The following is a 24409-nucleotide window of genomic DNA, read 5'->3' as shown; positions in this document are numbered from 1 at the left end:
AGTTAGCATGAATTATTAAGACCACAAAATGTTCTGGAATACTCAGGAAAAATAAAACAATTCAGTAACTGAATGATGTCTGATATTGTCACCATCCATCTATGGTCAACAAGGCCTGGGGAAAATGTACTATCCTTGAGGATAACAAGGGCAATCCAGTGCAAGAAGACATACTTATACTGTTACTGTTCCTTTCCTTCCATGATTTTCACATTAGCAAACACTTATAATGCCATTTAGACCTCTACTGCTGTGATGGTTTAGGAAAAATGTAAATTAGTAGCAGATAGGACAGCATTCTTTTTCTCTAAGGGCACAGACTTAAAATTCCATAGGGTGCAATATATATTTGATGAATGCTTGCTTACTAAGTTCCTTTTACCACTGCATTCGATTACAGCACACATTTAACTAATCTGTGGAAACAGACCCAGATATACAACTAACTGTCCAGTCTTTCTCCATGGCTCCATTCAGTACAGATGTGATGTTTGACTTTAAGGCTTGACTTTATAGTTTATCAGCTGCTTTATAGTTTGTTAGAATAGCTAACAAACACAAGTAGAGAGGAAACAGACACATGTTTCTCATTGGAAATTTAAATTTGTAAATTGGGTAAAAGTTTTGTTACTGGTTGAGGGATGTTACATAGGTTTATGATATCTTTGACTTGAAGACAGAAATTCATAGCCACACAGAATCTCATGGAAAATGAGTGGAAGAGGGTTTATTTTTCCTCATTTATTCTCAGAAGCTCATGAGCATAAAAATATAAGCAAACAAGATATTTACTCATATGTATAAGATGCTGTGCAACTTAATTATACAATCTCTTTCATACACTTGTTTTAGAATCCCTCCACGATGTTCACCAGGAACAATGCTGTCTTGTAATCCTGTTCCGAACCCCAGCATGGAAACAAGGAGCAAGAAAGCATGACACTGGACATGAAGTCTTAGTGACAGACTATAAGCCCTAATTCTTGTTCCTGAAATCCCACGTATACCTAGACACACTTCACTTAGTGTGACAACTACCACTAAATAGATCAAGTCCATTCTAACCCAGCAGCGATCTCATTACCTAACAAGCATACATGTGAGTAGTCAGTACTCTTGTTATATTAGTAAAAATATTTCTAAATATACTTATCTACTTTACTTTTAATTTAACTTTTAGTCAGCACTCAAAATAATAGATTTCTTCATGTCATGTTCATATATATTTAGTTTCACCTGACACTCATCCCAGAAACACACCGTCCTTTCTCCAGTCCTTCTGTCTCTTACCTCATGTCTACCTTTTCCATACCCAGATATCTCCTTTTCAAATTCCTATTGCATGTGTTCTGTGCCCCTTATAATTTAATGGTCTATTCCAAACTCCCTCCGTCATATACATACGTACATAAAAATCAGAAGCTAGGGTTTACAAATACAATAGAACATGTAGTATTTTTCTTTGTGACCCCTGACTTAACTTGATTAACAGACTTTAAAACAGCATTTGTTTTCTTACAAATGTCATGGGTAAACTTTTTGTGGCTAAATGAAGCACCCTGATGTGTGTGTATCATGATTTCATTATGCTATTATATTTTGGAGGACAGCTAGGCTGATACCTTTCCCTGGCAAATGTGAGTAGAACAACAATAAACATGGATGTGCAAATATTACTGTGGTAGAGTATAAAGACCTTTTGGGTATGTGCCCAGGAGTGATGGTGGTGTATCATAGGGAATTCCTACATTTTAGGTATTATTTTGTTGCTCTTTGCTTGAGAGAAACCTCCACACCATTTTCAACTGTGAATGCACTTGTATGCACTTCCATCAACAGTGACTAGTTTTCTTCCGTGTACTCCTCCAAACACTGTTGCCATTAAACCAGGATTTATTTGTTTTATTTATTTATTTACTTACTTACTCACTATTAACTGAACAATTTTATTTATTCTTCCAAAGACTAACTATTCAGTTCACCAGTTCATTTATTGATTGCAAAGGAACTTTTCGGTTTTAAATGTTTGCAGTTATTTACACATTTTATTTGTGAGTCAGGTATGGAATATAGCTGAATGATTTTTCTCTCATTCTAAACATTGTCTATTCATTCTCTCAATGGATTCTCTTGATTTTCAGGAAACCTTGTTTTTATGTAATCCCATTTGTCAATGCATGGGTCTATTTCCTATGAAATTGTGTTTCTTCTTAAAAAAATTGTCTGTACCTATGTCATGAGACTTGCCCCTTAAATTTTTGTCCAGCAGTTTTATTATTTTACATTTTATATTAAGGTTGTTGTTCTACTTAGACCTTTTATTTTTTTTTTCTGTAGGATTAAAAATATATCCCTGCCAGGTGGTAGTGACAGAGGCCTTTATTTCTAACACTCTGGAGGCAGAGGCAGGCAGATCTCTGTGAGGTTTAGGCCAGCCTGATCTACAAGAGCTAGTTCCAGGACAGGCTCCAAAGCTACAAAGAAATCCTGTCTTGAAAAACCAATATATATATATATTTCTGCTGCAGGTATATATCCATTGACCTGGATCATTTATTAAGTACGTTGGGTTTTTTTTCAGTGTATGTTATTGGTATCTTTACCAAAAACATGTTTTTATAACTATGTTCATTTATTTCTATTTAATATATTATGCCCCCTAGGTCTGAGAGTATTTAAGTGTTCAAATTAAACTTTTAATTCTCGTCCAATGAGTGTTATATCTATGTTATCTTTATGAATAATATTAATAAAAATTGTCAATGCTCCTCTCAATTCCAGCACTACACTTCAGTATTTACCTAACCCATTATAGTCTACATAACCCTCAATTTTCTACCAAATTTTTTCTAATGAACAAAATCCATACACAAACCAATTGTCTCTCTTCCCTCCACAGTGAATGGAACTAAGCTATCCAGATACCAGTGTAATCTTAATGAACAAAATCCATACACAAACCAATTGCCTCTCTTCCCTCCACAGTGAATTGAACTAAGCTATCCAGATACCAGTGTAGTCTTTCTTTTCCTTCATCTTTCGGACCAAACTGAGTGACTAAACAAATACCACACATTCCCCACCTGTTCTTGATAGATCTCTAGATGGCAGCTTCTGTTTCATTCTATAAGACAGCTAGCCTGGCAAAAATCCTTTAGGAATAGTAACTAATTTCACTTCTCTTTCTGTGGTCCTACTATTAAAACAGTTCTGTTCAATGAGCCGTGAAGGGATTCTGCAAGGAAAGGGAATTTCTGAAACCATTATTGAGCAACAAAACAAGGAGAACACAAACCACTCCTGGCTGACCTGGCAGTAGCTGTGTGCTTTTTGGATCAGATACCAGCTACATAAAGAAAATAAGAATAGTGGAAAAGCAAAGCTTGTAGATTATATTTGGCAGAATAAAGAGATAGGAAATATGCTACAAATTATATCATAGCTATTGAAATCCAAATAACTTGGAGGCCCCTCTCTTAGGACTTTCTTTTATGCAGGAAAATCAATTTTATTACTTATCCTGGTAGATAACATGATTGTTGTCACTGGCAAAGGTTTGTATCCCAACTGCTAGTATGGGATCTTGAAGGCAAATTCCTCTTTTGTTTCTAAAGTGTGCTCTTCTTGCCTTGCTTTTCAAAAGTTATAAAATCTGTTCACAGAATTCTTACTGCTTTTACTCCTGATATACTTGACTCCCCATATTCATCTTTGAAATTATTTTAAATAATATTTCAATCATTGTATAGCAAGCTCAAAACAAGTCATTACTGCAAAAAAACCTTTCAAATCTTAATTCATTAATTTGTTAAAAATAACTTTCAGTATTCTTTTGATTGTAATTATTTATAATCAATGTAGTCAGTATAATCAAACATAACTATTATTGACTGCAAGATCAACCAGTCTTTTTGTTTCAGAATACTATTATTGCTACTAATTTTATAGATGTGTATCTGCTTTTTATGTATCTGTATGTACACCACAGATGTGCAGGTACCACAATGTGATGGCTATTCCTGTCTGTCAACTTGACTACAACTACAACTAAAACACAAGTAGCTGGGTATGTCTGTAAGGGATTTTTCTTCATTGAGGTGGAAAGAACTACCTAAAACATGGGCCACAACTTCTGGTAGCAGCCTGTGCAAAGAAAATGGAGGGCAGAAGCACCTGCTCTTTGCCTGTTTGCCCTCACTCTTGCTGATAAATGTATTCCTTCACTGTATTCTATCATACTTCTTTGTCATACTGAAAGCCAGCTGAGACATCCAGGCTCATGAACCCAAAATGACTGGATTCTTGAACATTCTATTGGGAGACTGGCATTGTTGAAATAATTGGACTACAGTCTTTAGGCTCACCCTAATAAACCCAATATATGGTATATCAGTTCTGTTTCTGTAGGGATTCGTGAATAACACACACAGGCAGCAGAAAGTAGTATCATATTCCCTGGAACTGGATTTGCAGGTGCTTGTGAGCCACTCAGTGTTGCTGCTAGGAACCAAACTGAGGTCCTCTGAAGAATAATATGCTTTAACAACTGAGTTATCTCATCAGGCCCATGCTATTCAATTTTATACTTTTTAGATGATATTTTTATTGTTAATAACAACAACTTGCTTGCTGATTTTCAAATTTAATTACCAGTATTTACAACATAGAATGGATGGCAGTGGTAGGATGAGTTTTAATCAGAAATGCATTCTCAGAATTATGAATTAGTACTGAAGTCAAAAGGTATAACCCAATGAGATGGAAAGAAAGAAATTCACCGCTCATATCTACTGGCGAGTCTGTACAAGATGTTTAAGCAGAGCTAACACATAAATCTACTGACAGCTAGATTATGAGTAATGAGCAATCTGCTACCGTCACAGGACACATAGCTTGAAAAGAGCAGTGCCATATGTTTTCAGTGACTACCTTGTCGGGTATGGTAACTATGTTTGTGAAATCTCTGATATTGTTTTCATCTTCTCTAAGAAATGTCAGCCTCACATGACATAAGAGTTTAAGAAGAGTTTCTAAAAAGAATGTTCTTCTAAGCAAATTCTTTATTCTACGTGACTGTGTATAAAGCGATCTTATGAAGGCATTCCCTTCAAAAACAGAATGTTGAAAGTCTAACACTTGAAATAAATGTGCTTCTACACAATTAAATCTTAGAGCGCTTCATGGCACAGATAATGTTCATTATTCCTTTAATACTAGTTTTGTTGCTGTATAACCTCAATGAAAATGATTTTTGGTTTCAAAGACTGAATTCTTAAGTCTGTAACATCAGCGATTGAAACTAATAAAATTATATGTGTCTGTACTCATACATTTTTATCACTTAATCTTAACACTGATCTTTTGGTATGTTATGTTCCTCCTTTTACAGATAAGGAAATTGAAGCTGAGGAAAGTTAAACAGGCCAATGGCCCAAGGTCCCAGAACTAATATAAGTGTATATCTGGAATCTAAATCCACGTTATCTCATCAAAGCTTTTTTTTTCCTTATTTCTCTATTGAACCTGATCCAGTGTCTGACTTGTTGTATACCACGGTTGGATAGCTCTAAATAATTGCCTTCTGTATAATGACTTTTATTAAGTTAATGGGTTATGAGTAGTATGGTGCGGATGCCAGCATCTATCATAATATCCTCAACATATTGTATGCAAGGCGAAACATTGGAACTGGTGGGAGGAATCAAGAAAGCACTTCCCTTGAAAGCATGAGGACCTGAGTTCAATCCCAATGACCTAAAGAAAAGGGTCAGTCATAATGGTGTGCACCTGTAGGATCAGTGCTAGGAAGGAGGTGAAAAAAATCAACCCATGGGACTTGACTAACACATCCAGGCTAATAAGTGTGCTTTGGAACAAGGGAAGTCCTTGTTTCAAAGAAGATATATAGCCTCTCCAAGGATGGTACATAGGTTGGTCTCTGAACTCCATGTATGTACACATACATGTTCCCACACAAAATACATAAATACAACATCCAATTTTTTAACAAGGTGAAAAATTCAAATGGATTAATCGTAGTAGAGCAGATATGAGTCCTGCTTGCTGGAGAATCAGATTTCCTACTGCATTGTTGACAGCAAGTTTTAAGTTGCAAAAGAGAAGAAAAGTAAGCAACAAAATATCAGTGAAAGTTCTTTCCTTAATATCTGATTTAGATAGATGTTATTCTCTATGCACCTGAGTTGAAGAAATATTGGATCCATATCAATTCAAACTTTTTATGCTTAAGTATCAAAGAGATAAAAAAATAGAATAAAATGGATGGTGTATATAAGACAGTTCTATGCTTTTACTCATTCCGAATGTCAGGACCTAATTGGCCCTCATTCTTTATTAAATAATATAATATATAATTATTTTCCGGGCTTTAGGTTAGAATAAGTAATGATTGGATCTGAATATAAGCTGATAAAGAAACTGTCACAATTGCATAGATATAGTCTGTGAGTTTAGTATATATTTGTCCTGGTATTTATTTTTATTTTTTGTTATTTATGTGTATGTATGTGTGTGTGAGTGTGAATATATGCCATGTGTTTACTGGTGTCATACATGTAAGAAGAAAATTCTGGATCCATAAATATTCCCAAAGTCAGGCATTTTGAAGGCATAATTTTCCTTGGTAACATTTGCAACTTATGACTGAAGCCAATTCAAGATACATTAAATATTATTTTAAAAGATAATAGGAAATATTAATCATTTACTTTGAGTATCAATCTGGAAATCAAAATGTATAATTATTGAATATAGCCATTGCTGTATTAGAATATTTATTTTTCTTGTACTATTTCTTTTATGTATATAGTGATGTTTCACAATAATCTATACCATTGTTAACCTTTAAGTGTTTCCACACTGTCTCATACTTAATAAGTAATAAAAATCATTTATCCTGAGCAGTAATCGTGTTTCTCCTCATACCCCAATCTCTCACTATAACTTAGATATAAATTGTCTTGCAATAATATATTCATTTATATTAAATATATATTAAGGCTTAGTCCTAACCTACCGATATTGGGAAGTGGTGAAAATAGGTGACAGAAATGAATGGAAGACATTATGGTCATCAGAGTTTGTTCATAAAGAGAGGATTTAAAATGGATTATTTGAATTTAGAATCATCATGGAAATTTACTTCTAATAATTTCTGTGCCTGTATTTGAAGAAATGTGTAACTTCAGGTGGAATGTCAGTGACATCATGCAAGGGACTGGGGCTATAGACTGCATATAAAGGAAAAAGTGATCTGCATACCTGCATTCACCTCTCTGCTTTTTGCCTGTGGACACTTATCTGAGAAACGATCACACAGGTATGCCACCATGCTTCTGTCATGATGGAGTGTCTCCATAAAGTGTGAGTCAAAATAATCATTTCCTTGCTTACGTAATTCTTCCCTAGATTTTCGTCATAGCAACAACAGAAGTAGCTAATATAGTAGGATTCCAGTCCCTTTTTGCTATGATATAGTTTGTCTTCTTCCACTCTTATTCATCAATCATGACGTGCCACTTCACCATGGCACCAAACTGATACAGCCAATCAATCATGATCAAAACCTCCAAAGTGATGAATCAAACCAAAATGTTCTTATAAAAAGTTCTTATAAAAGTAGTTCATCCCTAGGTATTTGCTCTAATGATTCAAATCTAATACAGACTTTTCACATTAGAATGAACAGCAAGATTTAAAAAAAATCTTGAGTTCCTTGGGTCCTTCTAAAGCACTAGGATGAGGATGAGACCTAGAGGAGAGAAGACCACATTCTAGAAAGCACACCCCTACACATCTATCCTGATATGTCTGTATTGAACTAATCTTGGACAGCTTAAGAACTAGGCTATGCCTCAGTGCAGTGAGACAAACCCTCCTATCACAGAGTTGAATTATGGTGGCAATATAAAACTGCAGTGGGTCTCTAAAACAGCAATCGATCTTGCTATGCATGTCATTGCAGATTAGCAAAATTCTAATCCACATATCCCATTTTGAGTACATCTCTTTTATGTAAAGTTATTCTAAAGCATAAAATAATTACTGATATCCTGACATTATCAATTATCGGGCTTTAAATTTTTTCAGTGGGATATTTTAATAAATTTGACTCAGTGATTTTTGACATCAGATATGGTATACTTAACAATGTTCTCAGATTGGCTCAGATAAGACCTCTGTGTAGAAAATGTTTTTTTCAAAGTAGTCTATACCACAGATTGAAGTTTAGTTTTCCTGACATATCTAAGATAGTACGTTATCACACTGTCTTCTGTACATCCCTCCCTTTCCATATTAGCACTGTTACTTGAAAAAAGAAGCCACAAACCTCAAAGAAGAAATCTTAGAAAACCAATTGGGAAAAGAAAAGGAGGTGCAATAATGACATCCATGAAATCTATGACTAGATGTAATAGCTATATGTGTTGGGTTTGCAGTGAATCATTTTCAATGAAAATTTCTGGACCTAATCAAAGAAGGGGAGGTAGGAGAAGAAGGAGTAGTAAGAGGAAAGGGGAAGGAAGAAGAAAAGATGCAGGGGAGAGGTGAGGAAGAAATAAGAAGAAGAGAAAGAAGAGGAAGATAAGATGTACATGACAAAGAATTATACCTTTGAAAAACATTGATAATATTAAATCCTTTTCTTTACACAATAGAGAAGTTGCTATCAGCACAAAATCACTTCCACATATTTTGAAACTAAAGATAGTTACTTGTGTTGTCCTTCTCTATTCCAAACTAAAATACTGTTTCCATCATCATCTTTCCAAACATAGTTCAGTTTTCTAGTGGACTGACAGATCTTCAGTGAGGAAATGAGAGCTGTAATCAAATATCAAACCTTAAATTTTCTGTATCAATGGCAGTCATAAATTTTCAATACGAATTTTCCACGTTCTTTCACATATGTATTCATAATATTCTTGAGGGTATTGATGTTTTCCGAGACACATGCTCTTTCTAAAGTATGATTTCTTCCTTGAGAATTATTAGCATAAGTAAAATACAAATCATATTAATAGTAACATTTAGAGGAATGCAATCTCTGGCTAAATTGGTATAGTTAAGAGCTTCAGCAATTACATGCAGACACTTTGTCAATTTAAGTGCTCTGTGACCAACTACGAACTATTGAATTATACCAAGATCAACTTCCCTCCATATTAAAATTATCAGAATCATTGGGGTGGTTTGAGAATTATAGTCTTCATAGTCATTCAATGAGTCTTCATAGCAATATTTTCATATTTTCACCCTACCTAGGAAGTGACTCAATTCAAAATAACTTAGTGAAAAGAACCATATCTGATATTTTATGCAGTTGTTACTAATTTACAGCAAAGTAAAAGGCTATTGTCTCTGGGGGGATTGTTAATTAAACAAACTAGCCACAAATGACCAAAACTGTACTTGAAAAGATAATTATTTCCCAAGCAAACTTATGCTTCAGTACTAATCTATGCATACAATAGTTGATGCACTTCTTACTGACATTTTCTCTTAAACATTAAGAATTCCCATGACACTATGAATCTACAGTGCTTCATGAAGTATGTAGCAGTGAATGTAATTTAGGAAACGGAGTAAATGAAAGAGTAATTCTTTCCATCCCCCAAATTACAAACAGATGTTTTGCATTAATTGCTTCTCTAGATGTAAGGTTAAGTCATACTTTAAATAGAAAAGAACGTTTTTATTGTGGGTCAAAAATGTAACCATAAGAAAGTGACAAAAATAAAACAGAATTCAATTCAACCACAAAGTGCTCAAAGTGCTAATCACAATAAACATAAAGTATTTCTAATATATATATGTATATATATAATCTAGATATATAATCTTTGTTATACATTTTGTTAATTTCAAGTAAATTATTCTGATAGCATATATGTTGGTATTAGTTTACTGTTGGGGGTGAACCATAAAGTCTTTCAGTTGGTAACATTTCAATTTACTATAGGCCTTATAAACCAAATTCTAACTTCTGTTAATTATGGATTTAGGAAAAAGTTACATTGGCTCCATCAAGTATAGACTACCACAGTGAAAGAGTGGCTATTAAAAATAGCAGCTTTAAGACACTTAAAGATTTGGTTCACAGTATTCATTAATCAAGCATGGATTTATAGAGTACTTCCCTGATGTTCCAGATGGAAAATTAGGTTTTGGATCTGACTCCCAATGGGCTTCCAGACAGATATGCTTTCCCCACAGTGGTGCTCAAATAAATGCAAGAACCAAGACATTCTACTGTCAGTTTTGTTGGAATTAAATGTTTTTTTCGTTGGAAAATTATATGATCTCTGTTTTTACTGAAATCCAACTTTAGAGAACCATTTCCCTGATTAACTTTTGCTTTCATAGGATTTCTATTTTGAAGAAAGATCAGAAAGGCATAAACAAGTGAAAATAGAATTACATGCGACAGACAGGTCACGTGAGGAAAGAAAATGGGAACTCAAGCTTGGGGAATGCTGTCTGTACAGTCCTAGGATAAAAATCTAGCAATACATGGGAGGAAGGGTTGACTGTGTTCAAAAACCCAGGGCACTGAATGAAGATAAGGCGCCCCACTCTTCTTCCGTAGCTCAGTGATGGTGAACTGGCAAGAGGTATCATTCTGAAGCACGCACAATTAAGGTTTGATTTTTAACCTAAGCGTGCTGAAGGGCATTGAAAAGCTTTGCCCAGGAAATAGATAAGGGCTCTTTGAGCTACTGAACTACAGTCAAGACCTTTCCTTCTAGTATCTCTATTTTCTTTCTTTCTTTTTTATTTATTTTTTATTGAAAAAAAAATTTCTGCCTCCTCCCAGCCTCCCATTTTCCTTCCCCTCCTCCCACTCCTCTCTCCCTCCCCCTCCTCTCCCCCTCCTTCTCCAGTCCCAAGAGCAGTCAGGGTTCCCTGCCCTGTGGAAAGTGGTCCTCCCTCCTCCATCCAGGTATAGGAAGGTGAGCATCCAAACTGGCTAGGCTCCCACAAAGCCAGAGCATGAAGTAGGATCAAAACCAAGTGCCATTGCCCTTGGCTTCTCATCAGCCCTCATTGTCTGCCATGTTCAGAGTGTCCAGTTTGATCCTATGCTTTTTCAGTCCCAGTCCAGCTGGCCTTGGTGAGCTCCCAATAGATCAGCCCCACTGTCTCAATTGGTGGGTGCACCCCTCACGGTCCTGACTTCCTTGCTCATGTTCTCCCTCCTTCTGCTCCTCATTGGGACCTTGGGAGCTTATTCCGGTGCTCCAATGTGAGTCTCTGTCTCTATTTCCATCCATCTATTTTCAACAAATAAGACAGTACTTACTAACTAATGCCCTGCTCCATGGCAAATTGCCATCCTATAGTTTTTGAAGATGTAATATTTAATACTGTCATACTGCAAGTCAGAAAATTTACAAAACACTTTAAAGATATGAACTAAATCTATACAACCATAAAGTGAATGAAAATGGGAACTCACATTTGGGGAAAGCTGTCTGTACAGACCTAGGATAAAAATCTAGCAATGAGTCGGGGAAGGGGTTGACTGTGTTTAAAACCCAGGGCACTGAAAATAATAATAATACCACTTTACAGGCTAGAAAGGAGATGCAGAGAAGTTGCCCAAGGTGCACGGCTCTAAAAAGCTGAACGATGTCTAGAGTCTGCGTCCTTTAATCTTCATAGCACATCTGTAAATATGGTACTACTTTGAGGAACAAAAAAGTGTTAGTTTTTAAAAATTTCTAGCATTTTAAATTAATTCTTTCTTATATAAGATCCTTTTGTAATAGTAATGAATTCCCCTAATGCATTCTACCTATAAGGGCATTTTAGTGGGAATCATAGGAACAATACTTTTATAATATAAACAACTTTCAAAATTATTACAAAGCATCCTACCCAAATTTAAAAGTAATGATAATTGGTTTTTAGTAGAGACAAATGTTGCCTAAATTTTCCATTGAATTTTTAGGTGATATTTCTTATTATGAGGTATACTGCATGAAAAGTAGAATTTGTTATATGTTGAACAAAACTTTCAAACGTCCTTTGTATTCCTAGTAAAGCAACAGAAACTGTTCTTCCGCAGATAGTACTGTTTAGAACCTAATCTGGGCTTACTATGGCAGATCAAATCTGCCATCTAAAATTCCAGAGAGAAATTAAGAAGGCAAAGACCAAAAACGTTCAGTTAAAAAAAGAAGATACAAGAAGAGAGCTCACTGCATGCTAGTGGACACTGGCTATGAAGAAAGCATTGTGCTAATCTAAAATATGTAACCATTGATTAAGTATTCCATGAAAACGCAATTATCAGTAATAGAGAGTATGGGAAGGGAAACCTCAGAATTCCGTCTACCTTCATCCTAAGCACTCTGACTCTACTGGCCATTTTCTGTGACATAATACTGTACCAGGAAGACTAAATGTAAGAATGGCTTTGGTTATTGGATGGCAAAGTAGTCCCTTGCACCAAAAGTTGAGAAGAACAGTGCCAGATTACCTGAGTTTGCATGAAGGCTGTACCACTTTCACATGAATAAACCAAGGCAAGCTATTTAACTATATATACTACCTCATTTTCTCTAAAATAAAATGATGATAATGGAGATTTCCTCGATTCATTTAGAAGAAAATAAACAAATGTAAATCACAACAATGACCCATGGTCATAAAGCAACAGTGAATGATAGCTTTAATCCTGACTAAAGCATGGGTATTGATGAGTATGCAATATCTGTTCTACAAGTAAATCTAAATGATATGTTCCAAACAGTCTCATGTTTTGTTAGGGTCTCCTGAGTGCAAAAGAACAGCCTTCTAGTAATTACATTAAAAATTTTCTGGAAATATAAAAACATACTCATATTTCCAAGAAATGTGGTTAATATTCATGTCATTGTAGAGAGAAGTGTTCTGGGAAAAGGGACATTGAAAACTGTATTTAAATCTGAAATCAGGGGTGTCAGATCTTTATCAAGAAACATTAAGCATGGTTCCCTCCTATCAATTTTCAAGACTGGGAGGGCAGTAAATTTAATGATCATTTCTCAAAATATAAAGTTGCTATTTATATTTTTATATTTTACAATGCATGCTTATAATGCATAGCAAACTAGAACATATATAAGTTTATTCAAAACAATAGCATTTGATGACAAAACACTGAAAATAGACTCAGATATCTCTTGATGTATTTTGTGGATGATAAAATGTGGATGTGTAAAATAAAACGCAATAATGCAGTCTATGATACCTGTACTTATATATTTTCTTTATCTCCTAGGCAAACTCCCAAATTTGTCACTAGACAAAGAAACCCACACATATGGTTCATTTTTATTTTGTAGATGTATATGGGATATTTTCTGAATCCCTTTATTAGATTTCTTTCCTAGTACAAGATCTTTTTTATCTTTCATTTCAAGAGTTATGATGACCTGTGACTAAGAAATTACTTCTCAAATACCTCATATCTCATGTTGTGTGAAAAAGGAGAACTGACATTTGTTGTTTAGCTGTATAACTGTAGCAACTTTACTCAGTGGCAGAGGTACTTTCTTATTTCTCGTCATACCGATTCTGTGAATAGCCCCTACCATTTCCATTTTTATTGCGTAGATCCTGAAGGGGCTAATTTATTATGTCTCATAGCACGTGGCAGAACTTCAGTGTCTTGGTCTTTAAGACTCCTCATTCTTATCTATGCTAGAAGAGGTGCCATAGATGGGAAACAGATAGCAACTAGGCACAGAGCTCAGTGGCAATGACTATATCTATACAGATGAGGCATTATCAATGATTGCCAAGATCCACATTCCTGCCAAATCAGAAAAAAAGAATAATCTTTATATTATTTATTTTTATGAAAGTCCCATTAAACAATATTTACTTTTATCCTGACTCAATCCAGCAAACAGCTAGGTGACCCGCGGAGAGCATTTACTCGGCTGCTCCCTAAGACTTTCTGTGCTCTTTCATGGCTTTTTTATTTTTTCTGTAAAACTCCTCCAATTAAGAAATTGTTTCATTCCATTTTCCCCTACTACAATTCTGTGAAATGTGGATATATTTCTATTATGGAGAAAATATTCTGAACTAAACTACCACAAAATAAAATGAATTATCAAAGAACATAATAAGTGAAGGAGATTAGCACCAACAAACTTGATTTCAAAATCCAAAGATGGAAATGTTTTCCCTCATATTCCTGTCAGTTCCTAACACTTAAATCTCTGCTTACTTGGTTTCAAGAACTTCAATCAAACCCAATGACTCACACCCTCAATCCTTTGTTTGTTTGTTTTTCGAGACAGGGTTTCTCTATGCAACATCTCTGGCTGTCCAAGAACTCACTCTGAAGACGAGGGTGGCCTTAAAATCACAGAGATGTACCTGCCTCTGCCTCCAATGTGCTGGAATTAAAGATGTGGGCCACCACCACCCGACCCCACATCTGCAATCTTAAAAGAGTTATTTATATTTGTTTCTGTTGTTTTTCCCCCTGATTTCTCACAAGGTAAATAAAGAATGTGGTGGTTGAAAACTAGATATGTTGAAGTCCTTCAAACAGAACCGTCCTTCAGTGTTCTCTCCTGCAGAAGGATGGCTGTGGACTCCTCGGAGCTGAGTTATTTCTATATTGTCTTCCCTGAAGCCCTTCTACAAAAGGAGTTCGCAGTGTTATCATATGTATCATTGAGAAGCCTTTCCCACCTCTGTAGCCTTTACAGAAGGGAAAGGCTCTGGAGGAAATCTAAACTTGGCTCACATGGCAAGTTTCTGTTGGGCACTGTAGGGACTGAACTGGTGCCAACTGAATTTACCTGCTGAGTTAGTGTTTCCACAGAAAAGACATTAGCACATCCTGACATTGTCCTGCTAAGGCAAAGGGAGTTACCTTTTAAGAAAGCCAAAACTGACGGAGATGTCTTAAACATTTCTTTTTCTGGTCTATGAATTAAGTAAACAGCATATGATTGAGTTAGTTGCAATCTATTACTTAGGTAGAGGATTCTTCTACATTTTAATTAAGAGAAATGTCTTGTCTTCTTAATATTCATTTTAAAATTGTGAGACCTTTAGGGGAAACTGAGCACAGCAGGCCTGGGTTCTGACCCTCTTTTCTGTGCTGTCTTCCTCTATGAGAGGAGGGACAAGGCAAAGACAATTGAGAGATGCTAATAAGCATGAAAATACTATGAGGAAAAAAAGGCAGCAGCCACCTATGAGTGGAAGAACAGACTGTATTTTCTCCAAATCATCCAATACTTAGCCTGAAACATGTTTCCAAGTAGGAACATTTTCTCACAAAGCATATGCAAAATATTTCAACCTTCAGGTTTTGGCTCTTTGAGGATTCTTGGTTTTCAAAATCTTTTACAGAGAGCTATGACCCATTTTATTTAAACTGAAGACAAATTTAACTGATGAAGGAGATGACCTGGGCAATAATCGAGCCAGGGAAAAATAATTAGAATGGTCACAAACACTTAATGCCATTTACTTAATCTGCTGTGTCTTAGTCCACAAGTGTTTGGCATGAAAACCAAACAACTGATCTCATGAAAAAATATAAGAACTGTAAAACTTTAAATATATGAAGTACTGGGAACTAAAGAGTCTCATTTTTTTTCAGCACATTGTTGTATCTTCAGAACCATGGAGAATCAAATATAAAACTAAACTCTGTGTAAGTATGAATGACATATTCTTTTAAAAGGTTTATAAAGAGCCTAATGCTTTTATTTTTGAGTTTTTATTGTATCATATTTAATTGTCCCCACTCTTCCTTTCAGCCTTGCTACAACCTTTCCATGATTCTTAGCACATTCACTTACATCCTAGCAAAGTTATTATTCAATCTTAAATGAATGCATAAAGATTAAAACCATGAATAGTCACTGAGAACTACAGAAGGAAGAAGGCATGACCTAGATACGACCCCATTCAACAAAGGGTTGTATGTTCTCCCATTGTATAAAAAATAATTCAAATGATATTAATAAAGTAGCTCCTAAGGTGATAAGAGACTAAAGGCTGTTCACCCTATAGGAAAAGAATAGCTACAGTAAAGTTTAATTACGCTCAGAACCTGCTAGGTTTTATTTAAATAGAACACAGCTAATTGGTACTCTAAAGGCAAAATCCGCACATGGGTTTTCAGAAGATTTTCAGGGAATGTGTCAGGCCTGGTTCTTTTTGGTTTCTGAAAACCACTAAAGAACAAAACCATTTCAAAAGTCAAAACTAAGATGATATCAGTTAACAAATGTCACCATCCAAGATCATAAATATCTTTTGCAAACTTATAGTATGGGTCCAACTACATTAAAGCTTTATTACTGTAAAACCTGGGATCCTCATTAAGGAAGTCAGATAAAAAATTTGAGCTTTGAGAAAAATAAAAAATACTATAGTAATTACTAGACATTTGACTATATATAGTTCATTTTGTCACATATATTAAGTATTTTTTATTTTTATTTTTTATTTACTTTTGCACTTGCAGAGGCAATTAATATCAGGTAACAATTTAGGTCAAAGTTAAATAAGTTAGACAGAAATTTAAAGCTGTATACCACAAAATTATAAAAGTACTATATGTAAAACATTCAATTTTATATTTTCTTCTATATTATCCTAATTATGTCCATGTCGCTGCTTAATGTGGTAAGAACAATGAGTTTAAAATAATCCCTTGTCTATATAAAATTTCTTGATGCCATTTATGATCTAATTTAGTTTACTTATTGCACAACACCATTTATGGCATCAGTGATCTCTCTATTAATATCTACTAAACTCATGAATGAGTTATCAAATATGAAGTAAGTGGATATACTCTTAGAAGTCTTATACTGCCATTCATTCTGTCATGTCCAAAACTATAACATATAGAAATATTCTTGTTTTAATAGTCTTATATATTAATATTAAAAATACTAACATAGAAAACAAAGAGACATTTTCTTATGTCCTTTGAAATCTTTGATAGTGAAACAAGATATCTAAAGAAATGATCATTTATATATTGCATTAAACATTTTCAGTGAAACCTTCAGGCAAGATTATCATAGTGATTGAATGTTAGGTTTCTAAAAGCACTAAAGTAATACAGTTCTTTCAAGTAGTTTCTTTCAGTACTAACGCTATGCAATGCTTTAAAATTTGTTACTGACTGCATCAGGAAATCTCATTTTATTTATGTTTCCCATGTGTATTATGTCTCACTGAATAAGGACATATTCTTGCTTATTTTAAGTGTAAACATTATTAAACTGTATCCAAAAATCATGAACCACTTCAATCTGTCTTCAGTAAATCTCTAGAGCTCTTTTGAAACCTACCTTTAAATACACTGTGGCTGTGCATGTGCGTTCATTTACTCTTGAGGCTCAAATAGAACACACAATATTTTACTAGCAAACAATTTTCAAATTACTTGCATGCAAGGATATTAATTTTCACAAGCAACTTCTTATGCATTTATCTAGTCAAACATGATAGCATGTGTCTCTCTGTCCCTATTGACCTATATCACTGTATGTATAGAACAGCAAAAAACAATCTCAGTTTCTAAGTTCTCCATTTCTATGTTTCACTTTCATGCTTCTTTATATTCATGCTCCTTATGGTAAAAATAGAAATAATGCATTTTAGCAATTAATAAGTAATTTTATATTCATACTTCAATTAATTCTGATACTTTATAAAAATTTTTGTAAGGGTATTATAAGATTTCCAATATCATCATAATATTCAGATAAGTAAATACATCAACTAAAACTCAAGTTGTTTACAAATAGACTATATCTGCTAATTTAAATTAAAAGGATGGCTTTTAAAAAGAAGTTTGTAGCACTTTTTTAGACTTAATTTTGACCCCTGAAATAAAAAGTTGCTACGGTCAGTTAGTACAATCATGGACCCTCATGTTCTGTACTTACAGGAAAATGCAGTATGGTTTTCTCAGTTGAAAAAGAAATTAGTTGCAGCAAATGTCTTAAGAAGCACACCAAACAAACGATAACACAATGATAAAGTCAACAGCCAATATACTAGCTGGAAAGAACAAAGTCCTGCTGTTTTTCTGTCAGTGACAATACTGAATCAAATGCTTTGGGAATGTCTGTCTACAAATAGCTAAGTCATTTAGGGTTGATATTTTCTGGGCAGTTGCCATGTACTCTAAATGCTCACAAGTCATAACTTATTGTGAGTACTTAAATATGGTGAATAGTGCATTTCTACATATCAAAATCTGTGCACTTGTGTTCAGATAAGAGTTTGTGCACAGCCTTTACAACGATCTGGTGTGTACCCAATCAGAAAGAAACTAACCAACCAATCAGAAAAACAAATAAACAGAACTGCAAATCTTCTTCTATCTATGCTAAAAATATTGTATGTAGGTTGAAAATTTAAGAGCGTTACTATACCGAAAGTCTGGGAATTGTTATACTTCCCCCCTCCCGGTTTTACGTAATGAAATGAAATCATCTTACCTGTCACCCTGATACCAAGGAAGAGCTTAAAATGTCAAGATTCCCACCCCAAACCTTCATGGTTTATTAAGCAAAAAGCTAAAACTCTCCATGGTCCCTTCTGGTTCCAACAACCTATGATTCAAAGGGATGTAATGGCTCTCTTTTCTTGTTCAGTAATGTCCTGGTGAGGGAACAATTTTACTGTCCTTTTCTGTGGGGTCCTGCCGGTTAATCTAAAAGGAAATGAATTACAGCAGGAAGACAGGGCTACAAAATGAAGCCATTTAGTTTTACAAGTCTATTGTGTCCTTACATATGTTTTATGGGCCTGGTTCTATTATAAGTTAAAAAAAAAAATCCTAAAACAAACTTCACTTTCAGTCTCTTTCCAGTGAAAGTATTTACTGTTTTATGGTTGTCTTTCAAGTTATTTTAGCCAATTTCCCCTCTTCTCTGTTTCTTTCCCAAAAACCTTCTAGCCTACTTTCTCAAACACACAAAACATTGGGAGACAAGAAACTGGACTTTTCAAATCCAAACTGCTGACAACTGTCAGCATTTTACTGAGGCATTACTGACTGTGGCTTCAATGAATTAAGCTTGATTCACTGAGGGTGAATCATTTTCAAGCAGAGCTGTTCAGCAGTAATTGGCCAAGAACCCCTGCTGTGAAAAGCACTTGTCAAATAATGCTTGTTTACAAATATATCTCCAGACAGCAAAAAGTGGCAGTTATTGAATAAGTTCAGGGGCACCTCCAAAAAAAAATCAGAATTGTTGGTACAGACTCTTTTCTTATTAAATTTCTTAAGAGTATTCACTTGTTGATGCACTTTCTAATACTGTCTTCCTAGATCAGTCTGAAAAAAAAAAGTCTTTTGCTAAAATGTTTGAAATTATTTTCATTTTTAGTAGATTTGTCTTTCTTAATGCAGATTGTTTCTTTCAAGTGTGGTTTGGTAAATAAATATTGATTGTATAATTTGTTTAGAATGCAGTTACCTATGACAGTGAAGATAAAAATAATTGGACTAGCAAGCATAAATGATAATTAACATTTATTTCTTCTTGTCTCATATTTTATCACATAATCATGTAATATATATTATATATGTATAACATGCACACACACATATTTGACCGAAGAATCACTAAACATCTCTGTAAGCTGTAGACAGTCAATTTTATTAATCAATTTATTAATAAATTTATGTCGTACCAAACAAATATTTCTGCACTTGACCTTCCAAAGCTCTTCTAGAAAAAATAAAAAACAAGTTGAAGTTGTATTTTATCTTATCCATTAGATGAATAATGGAGAGTGGTGCTAGAATCTTTTCATTATGTCACCGCTCCACGTATAGGAGCAGTGGTAAAGAAAATGTAAAGCTGAAAAGAATCCAGATTTCACAAAACAGGCGGGTCTCGGGTGGTATTAAAGATAGTATCCTGTCGGGTAGCAAAGGAATGAGTTGGACACAAAACCTCAAATAGTTCTAAAATGAAATTTTTAGTTATGCATCACAATATATTCCCCAAACAGCAGGCACACTTGCTTTTAGGTGTCTTCAGAGCACCAGGGGTAAAAGAGAGCTTGCTGTTGTTAGACCCTCCAAACCTCATAGGCATGCAACCACGTCAGCTGTGTGCTCTACTGGCCTAGCAGGGAAGGACGGTGCAACCTGTGGGTGTGTAAGCTCATGCTAGCCTGGTTCCAGCCCACGAGATGCAAGTTTTGCTTATGGCACCTTCGGAGACTTGCGCTATTTCCGCACTTCCTTCCGCTTGCATCCATCTCCTTAGTCTTGGCCCTTGTTCACATTGTGTGTCACACTCCTTGAGAATTTATTTCTTCAGTGCCCATATAAAGACTTCCTTGAGTCCACTTCCTTTCCCCATCACACTCATGGCAAGGGAGTCGTAGATCAGTGGTTGGAATTACTATGTAGAGGAAAAAATGACTGATACCACCCTTGAATCATTTTGCAGTTCAGTCAGGATGGTCCTTTGGTTGGAATAAAACAGTTAAAAGCTCCTCCTTCCTCCTCCCTCCTCTTTTCTCCTCCTCCCTCCCCTAAAGCCCCCCTCTCTTGCATTAGCCCTTTTACAGCCTTTAGACTTCTAATCTAATGGTCTTAGCGTAAGACATTAATAAAAGATCCAAGTCTAAAAACAAACAAACAAAAAATACATCACTTTAAAGAAACTTTACAAAGAAAAAAAAAGCAACTTGTTTGGCTTAAAGCGTGGCTTATTACAGACAGATATCGACAGATAGACATATTCCTCTAAACAGATGTTGAATAATAAACATAGTGAGAGAGTCGGTGGGGTGGGGTGTGAGTCTCCATCTGCCCTGCTTTCACAGGGCTCCTTGGGAACTGGCAGCTCTGGGGGTTACCAGCTCAGCGTCTTCTACAGCAGACTGAATCCATGCTAGTCACGAGGGCATACACCACTCTGCTGCTGCCACTTCATCTTTTCGGGTCCAGCATCTCCCATCCCCAAGTGCAAGGGTTTATTTAAGCTTTTAAACCTCAGGCGTCTCATCCACAGCCCAACGCTAAACCCCAGGCTTCTAGACAAGAGGACAGGGGTTTGACGTTTCCACTGTGGAGAGGACCTCTCCTCTCTGTGTGATCTGGTCTGAGATGCTGACTGTCTTACCCCTTGCTCCACCCTCCCCCTTGTGAAGGCTTGGACCCTTCAGCTGAGACCAGAGAGAGACATGAAGTGTGAAAGAGGAGCAGCGGATCCTAGAGTGACTGAGAGGACCCCAGGCAAAGCCATAAAATGGAGCAAGACTGTTATCTGGCAGGCTGAGACCAGCTCTAGCGAAAGAACAGCACAGGTGGTGTTCCTGACTCCAGATTTACTCTTGCAGAGGAAGGCAAACAGTCCGGAGCAAAGAACTGCGGATAGGAGGGTTGGGTACTTCATTCAGGACCTGGTGCCTTCTGGCTAGGACAGATCTTCTCTCAGGAAGCCTTAGTGGGTTCTGTGAACAACTTCCAAGCATCCACAATGCCTATCTCCTCTAACACCACCCTACCTTCCCGCCTTCCTCTCCCTTTGCTGTGGGGTGTTAGGGCCCCCCCAAATAGAAGGGCACCCATCAGTTTCTGCCCTTCATTTTCCCCTCTTTTTAAAATTAAAGCTCTTGTTACTCAGGCCGGAATAGTAGTTAATGGTGCCCTAAATGATAGATAGCTCCCGGGGCAGGCACTTTCTCCAAAATAAAAGCACCAATCACCCTAACATCGTCTTCAAACACCAACATTAAATAATGGCTCTAAAACCCCAACCGATCCTAAGAGCCTTGTTGTCGCTTTTCTCAATAAGCCGGATGTGTCACTTCTCTAGGTTGCCAGGACCCAACCGCGCCCAACCTCCCAGCTCAGGTCTCAGACCTCTTTCCGTCAGGCTTTCTACTTCCCAGCCCCCAACCAGCCTCAGTCCACGGGCAGGTTCCTATCCTGGTAAGCACTCTGCAGATATGTCAAACAATGCAACCAAAGATACCCGAGAGATCCGGAAACGCCAGCAAAAGCGGACAAACATTACTGGAGAGGAAGAGCGAGGTTTGGTCTAGGTAGCAGCGCCTGGAGCGCTACGACCGGCTGACACAAGCTCCACCTCACCCATCCATCCCAGGGCGCCGCGGTCCCCACCTCCATTACCCTACCTTCATTGCTGGGGCTGGCCAGAAGGGTCCGGAGCGCCGCAAACAAGAGGAGGCACGTCCAGAGGGGACCCTTAAGAGGTGCAGAATAGCAGCCTGCCAGAGAGACAGGGATGCGGAGGTTGTCGTCGCCGCCACCTCTGCCCTGGGTCCGTCGGCGTCCCGCACCGCGGGGCCCGGAGCCCCGCATCTTCTACTACCCTCTTTCCTCCTCTATATCCCGCGTGTCTCAGTCTAAGGTTCAGGCTTGGTGGGAGAAAAGAGAGAGATGCGGGACTCCTCCTCCTGGTGGGGTCCTGTGTCTTCTGGCGCTCGACCCCTCCAAATGCGGGAATCAAGGATCCAGGGAGACCACCGAAGTTTGCTCCTAGCTCCAGTCGCCCTCCCTTTCAGTTGAATGAGATAATTTAGGAGTTCTGATGACTAGTATAGTCCTGGGTGGTCAGAATCAAGGGTCTGCAGAGGGTCCCGAGTTCCGTTCCTTTGCCTCGTAAGACTTTTCTTTTTTTCTTGTTCTTTCTTTTAAAATTGTGATTTTTTTTTTAAGTGCCACCAGGGTTGGAGTGGTGGTCAAGGTTCCCTTTCAGTCTTCAGTACTGAAACGGGCGAGATTAAAAAAGACGACTCATCTTAAATCAAAATGATGCTTTCCATATAAAGGAGCGGGGGGAAATGCAAGCAGGGGTGCCTACGGATAAACGGGAGAATAGTGGAGCTAGCGTGGTGTGGCAAACAGCGAGGAGAGTGGAGCAAAGGCAGCGATCTAGCGACTGGAGAGGCCGGCAGAGGGAAGTCCAAACGTTGAGGGTTGAGCGCTGCCGGGGGCGGTGCGGCGAGCGGAGCAGGCTGGAGCGCGGACCCGGGAGCGGAGCTGAGCCCGGCGGCTCGAGCCGCTGAGATTCCCGCTGCTCAGCGCGGAGGCGGAGTGCGCGGCGGCGGCCAGGGCGAGCTGCCTGGCGACTGCACCCGCGTGGCGCGCTCCTGCTGTGTCTGGAGCTCCGGCGTCTCCCCGAGCGGCCCGACTCTGCGCCTCCCACCTCCTCCTCCGCGTCCTCCCTCCCCCCCCCTCCCCCGCCCTCTGCTGCTCGAGGCCTCGCCAGTGACAAGCTACTGTAAGTGTGACTCGCTTAAACGAAGTCGCACACCCACAGAGGGAAGTAATCTGCAGGCTGCGGTGGTGAGTGTTGCCTAGCGGTCTCCGAGAAAGGCGCGTCTTCCTCCCGGGGTAATTAGGGCAAAGGATTCTCCCTAAGGTGCCTGCGAGGACCAGAGGTCCCTGAAGGAGGAAGGGAAGCCAGGTCCTCCTCGGTTGGAGGAGCAGCGGGTCCCCGAGTCTGGCACAGCGCCAGCTGCCCTTTGCAGACTGTGGCACCAGCAACCTTGTCGTCACATAACAGCGCATTCGCAGGCTCTGCTGATCCGTGGCTAGTTTCTTAAACACCCATGTCCCTCACCGCCTTTGACCCTTTCCGTTCTTCTGGAATGAGATAATTACTCAACGTGTTCTTGAGAAGTGAACTGTAGACTATCTAAACTCAACTACAGTGTGTAGGTTTGCAGTCTCAGGGAATCAAAGAATTTGACTGTTGGCATTTGTACTATGCTAGGTAATACATGAGAATTTCCCTTTTTTTCACTGATAGGATGTTTTGTGATAGAATACTTTAGAAGTGAAATTACGTAATGAGAAAAATGCAGTTCATTTTAGTGAAATTAACACGGGTATAATAATGTCAGAGTTTTAATTTTTTTAATTATTTTAATTGCCCCTGGTCCATTACATTGAAAGGGTAACAAATAACTAGGGGAAAGGGCAGCATAAGAGCATCTTTTTTTCCCCCATGCCTTCCGTCTGTTGTGTTCTCCTGCTTTAATATCCTCCTTCAATTTATTCATTCATTGTTTCAAAGAGAGACACCAGAAAGGCAATTTTAGGACGTTAGCATTCGATATCAGAAGACAAAGTTCCTCCCCCCCCCCAAAAAAAAATGTGTGATTTTAAAAGAAGACATCTCCTTCAATTCAAGGCTGGGTTCGTGTTCACACCTACTGCAGCTGACTGTACACTAGTCTGACACACCTAGACTCTTGATGGCTTCATGATAGGTTTGTCACAATTGCTAGCTAATGACCATTGGGTTTTGTTGAGATGCTTGCGACAAAGGGGAAACGCCAGAGCAGCAGTGGTACACTATTTTAAAGAGGTGGAAGTTCCTCTTTGATTTTCCTTTTCCTG

At 37.5% G+C, this 24409-nt stretch overlaps 1 protein-coding gene across 4 annotated transcripts in view; it reads right to left on the bottom strand.

Moving 5' to 3' along the window:
• The window catches only part of Epha5 (EPH receptor A5), a 289143-nt gene extending 265955 nt beyond the window's left edge, over window positions 1-23188 (bottom strand). For all 4 annotated transcript variants that reach the window (XM_005359425.3, XM_005359426.3, XM_013350834.2 and 1 more), the window contains exon 1: window positions 22177-23188. In XM_005359425.3, the coding sequence (XP_005359482.1) occupies window positions 22177-22363 (187 nt within the window). In that variant the 5' untranslated portion in view covers window positions 22364-23188. The remainder of the gene's footprint in view (window positions 1-22176) is intronic.
• Between the last annotated feature and the right edge of the window lie 1221 nt (window positions 23189-24409).

The sequence above is a fragment of the Microtus ochrogaster genome, linkage group LG1 (genome assembly GCF_000317375.1).
Source record: "Microtus ochrogaster isolate Prairie Vole_2 linkage group LG1, MicOch1.0, whole genome shotgun sequence".
NCBI lineage: Eukaryota > Metazoa > Chordata > Mammalia > Rodentia > Cricetidae > Microtus > Microtus ochrogaster.
This window is presented reverse-complemented; position numbering and strand designations above follow the sequence as displayed.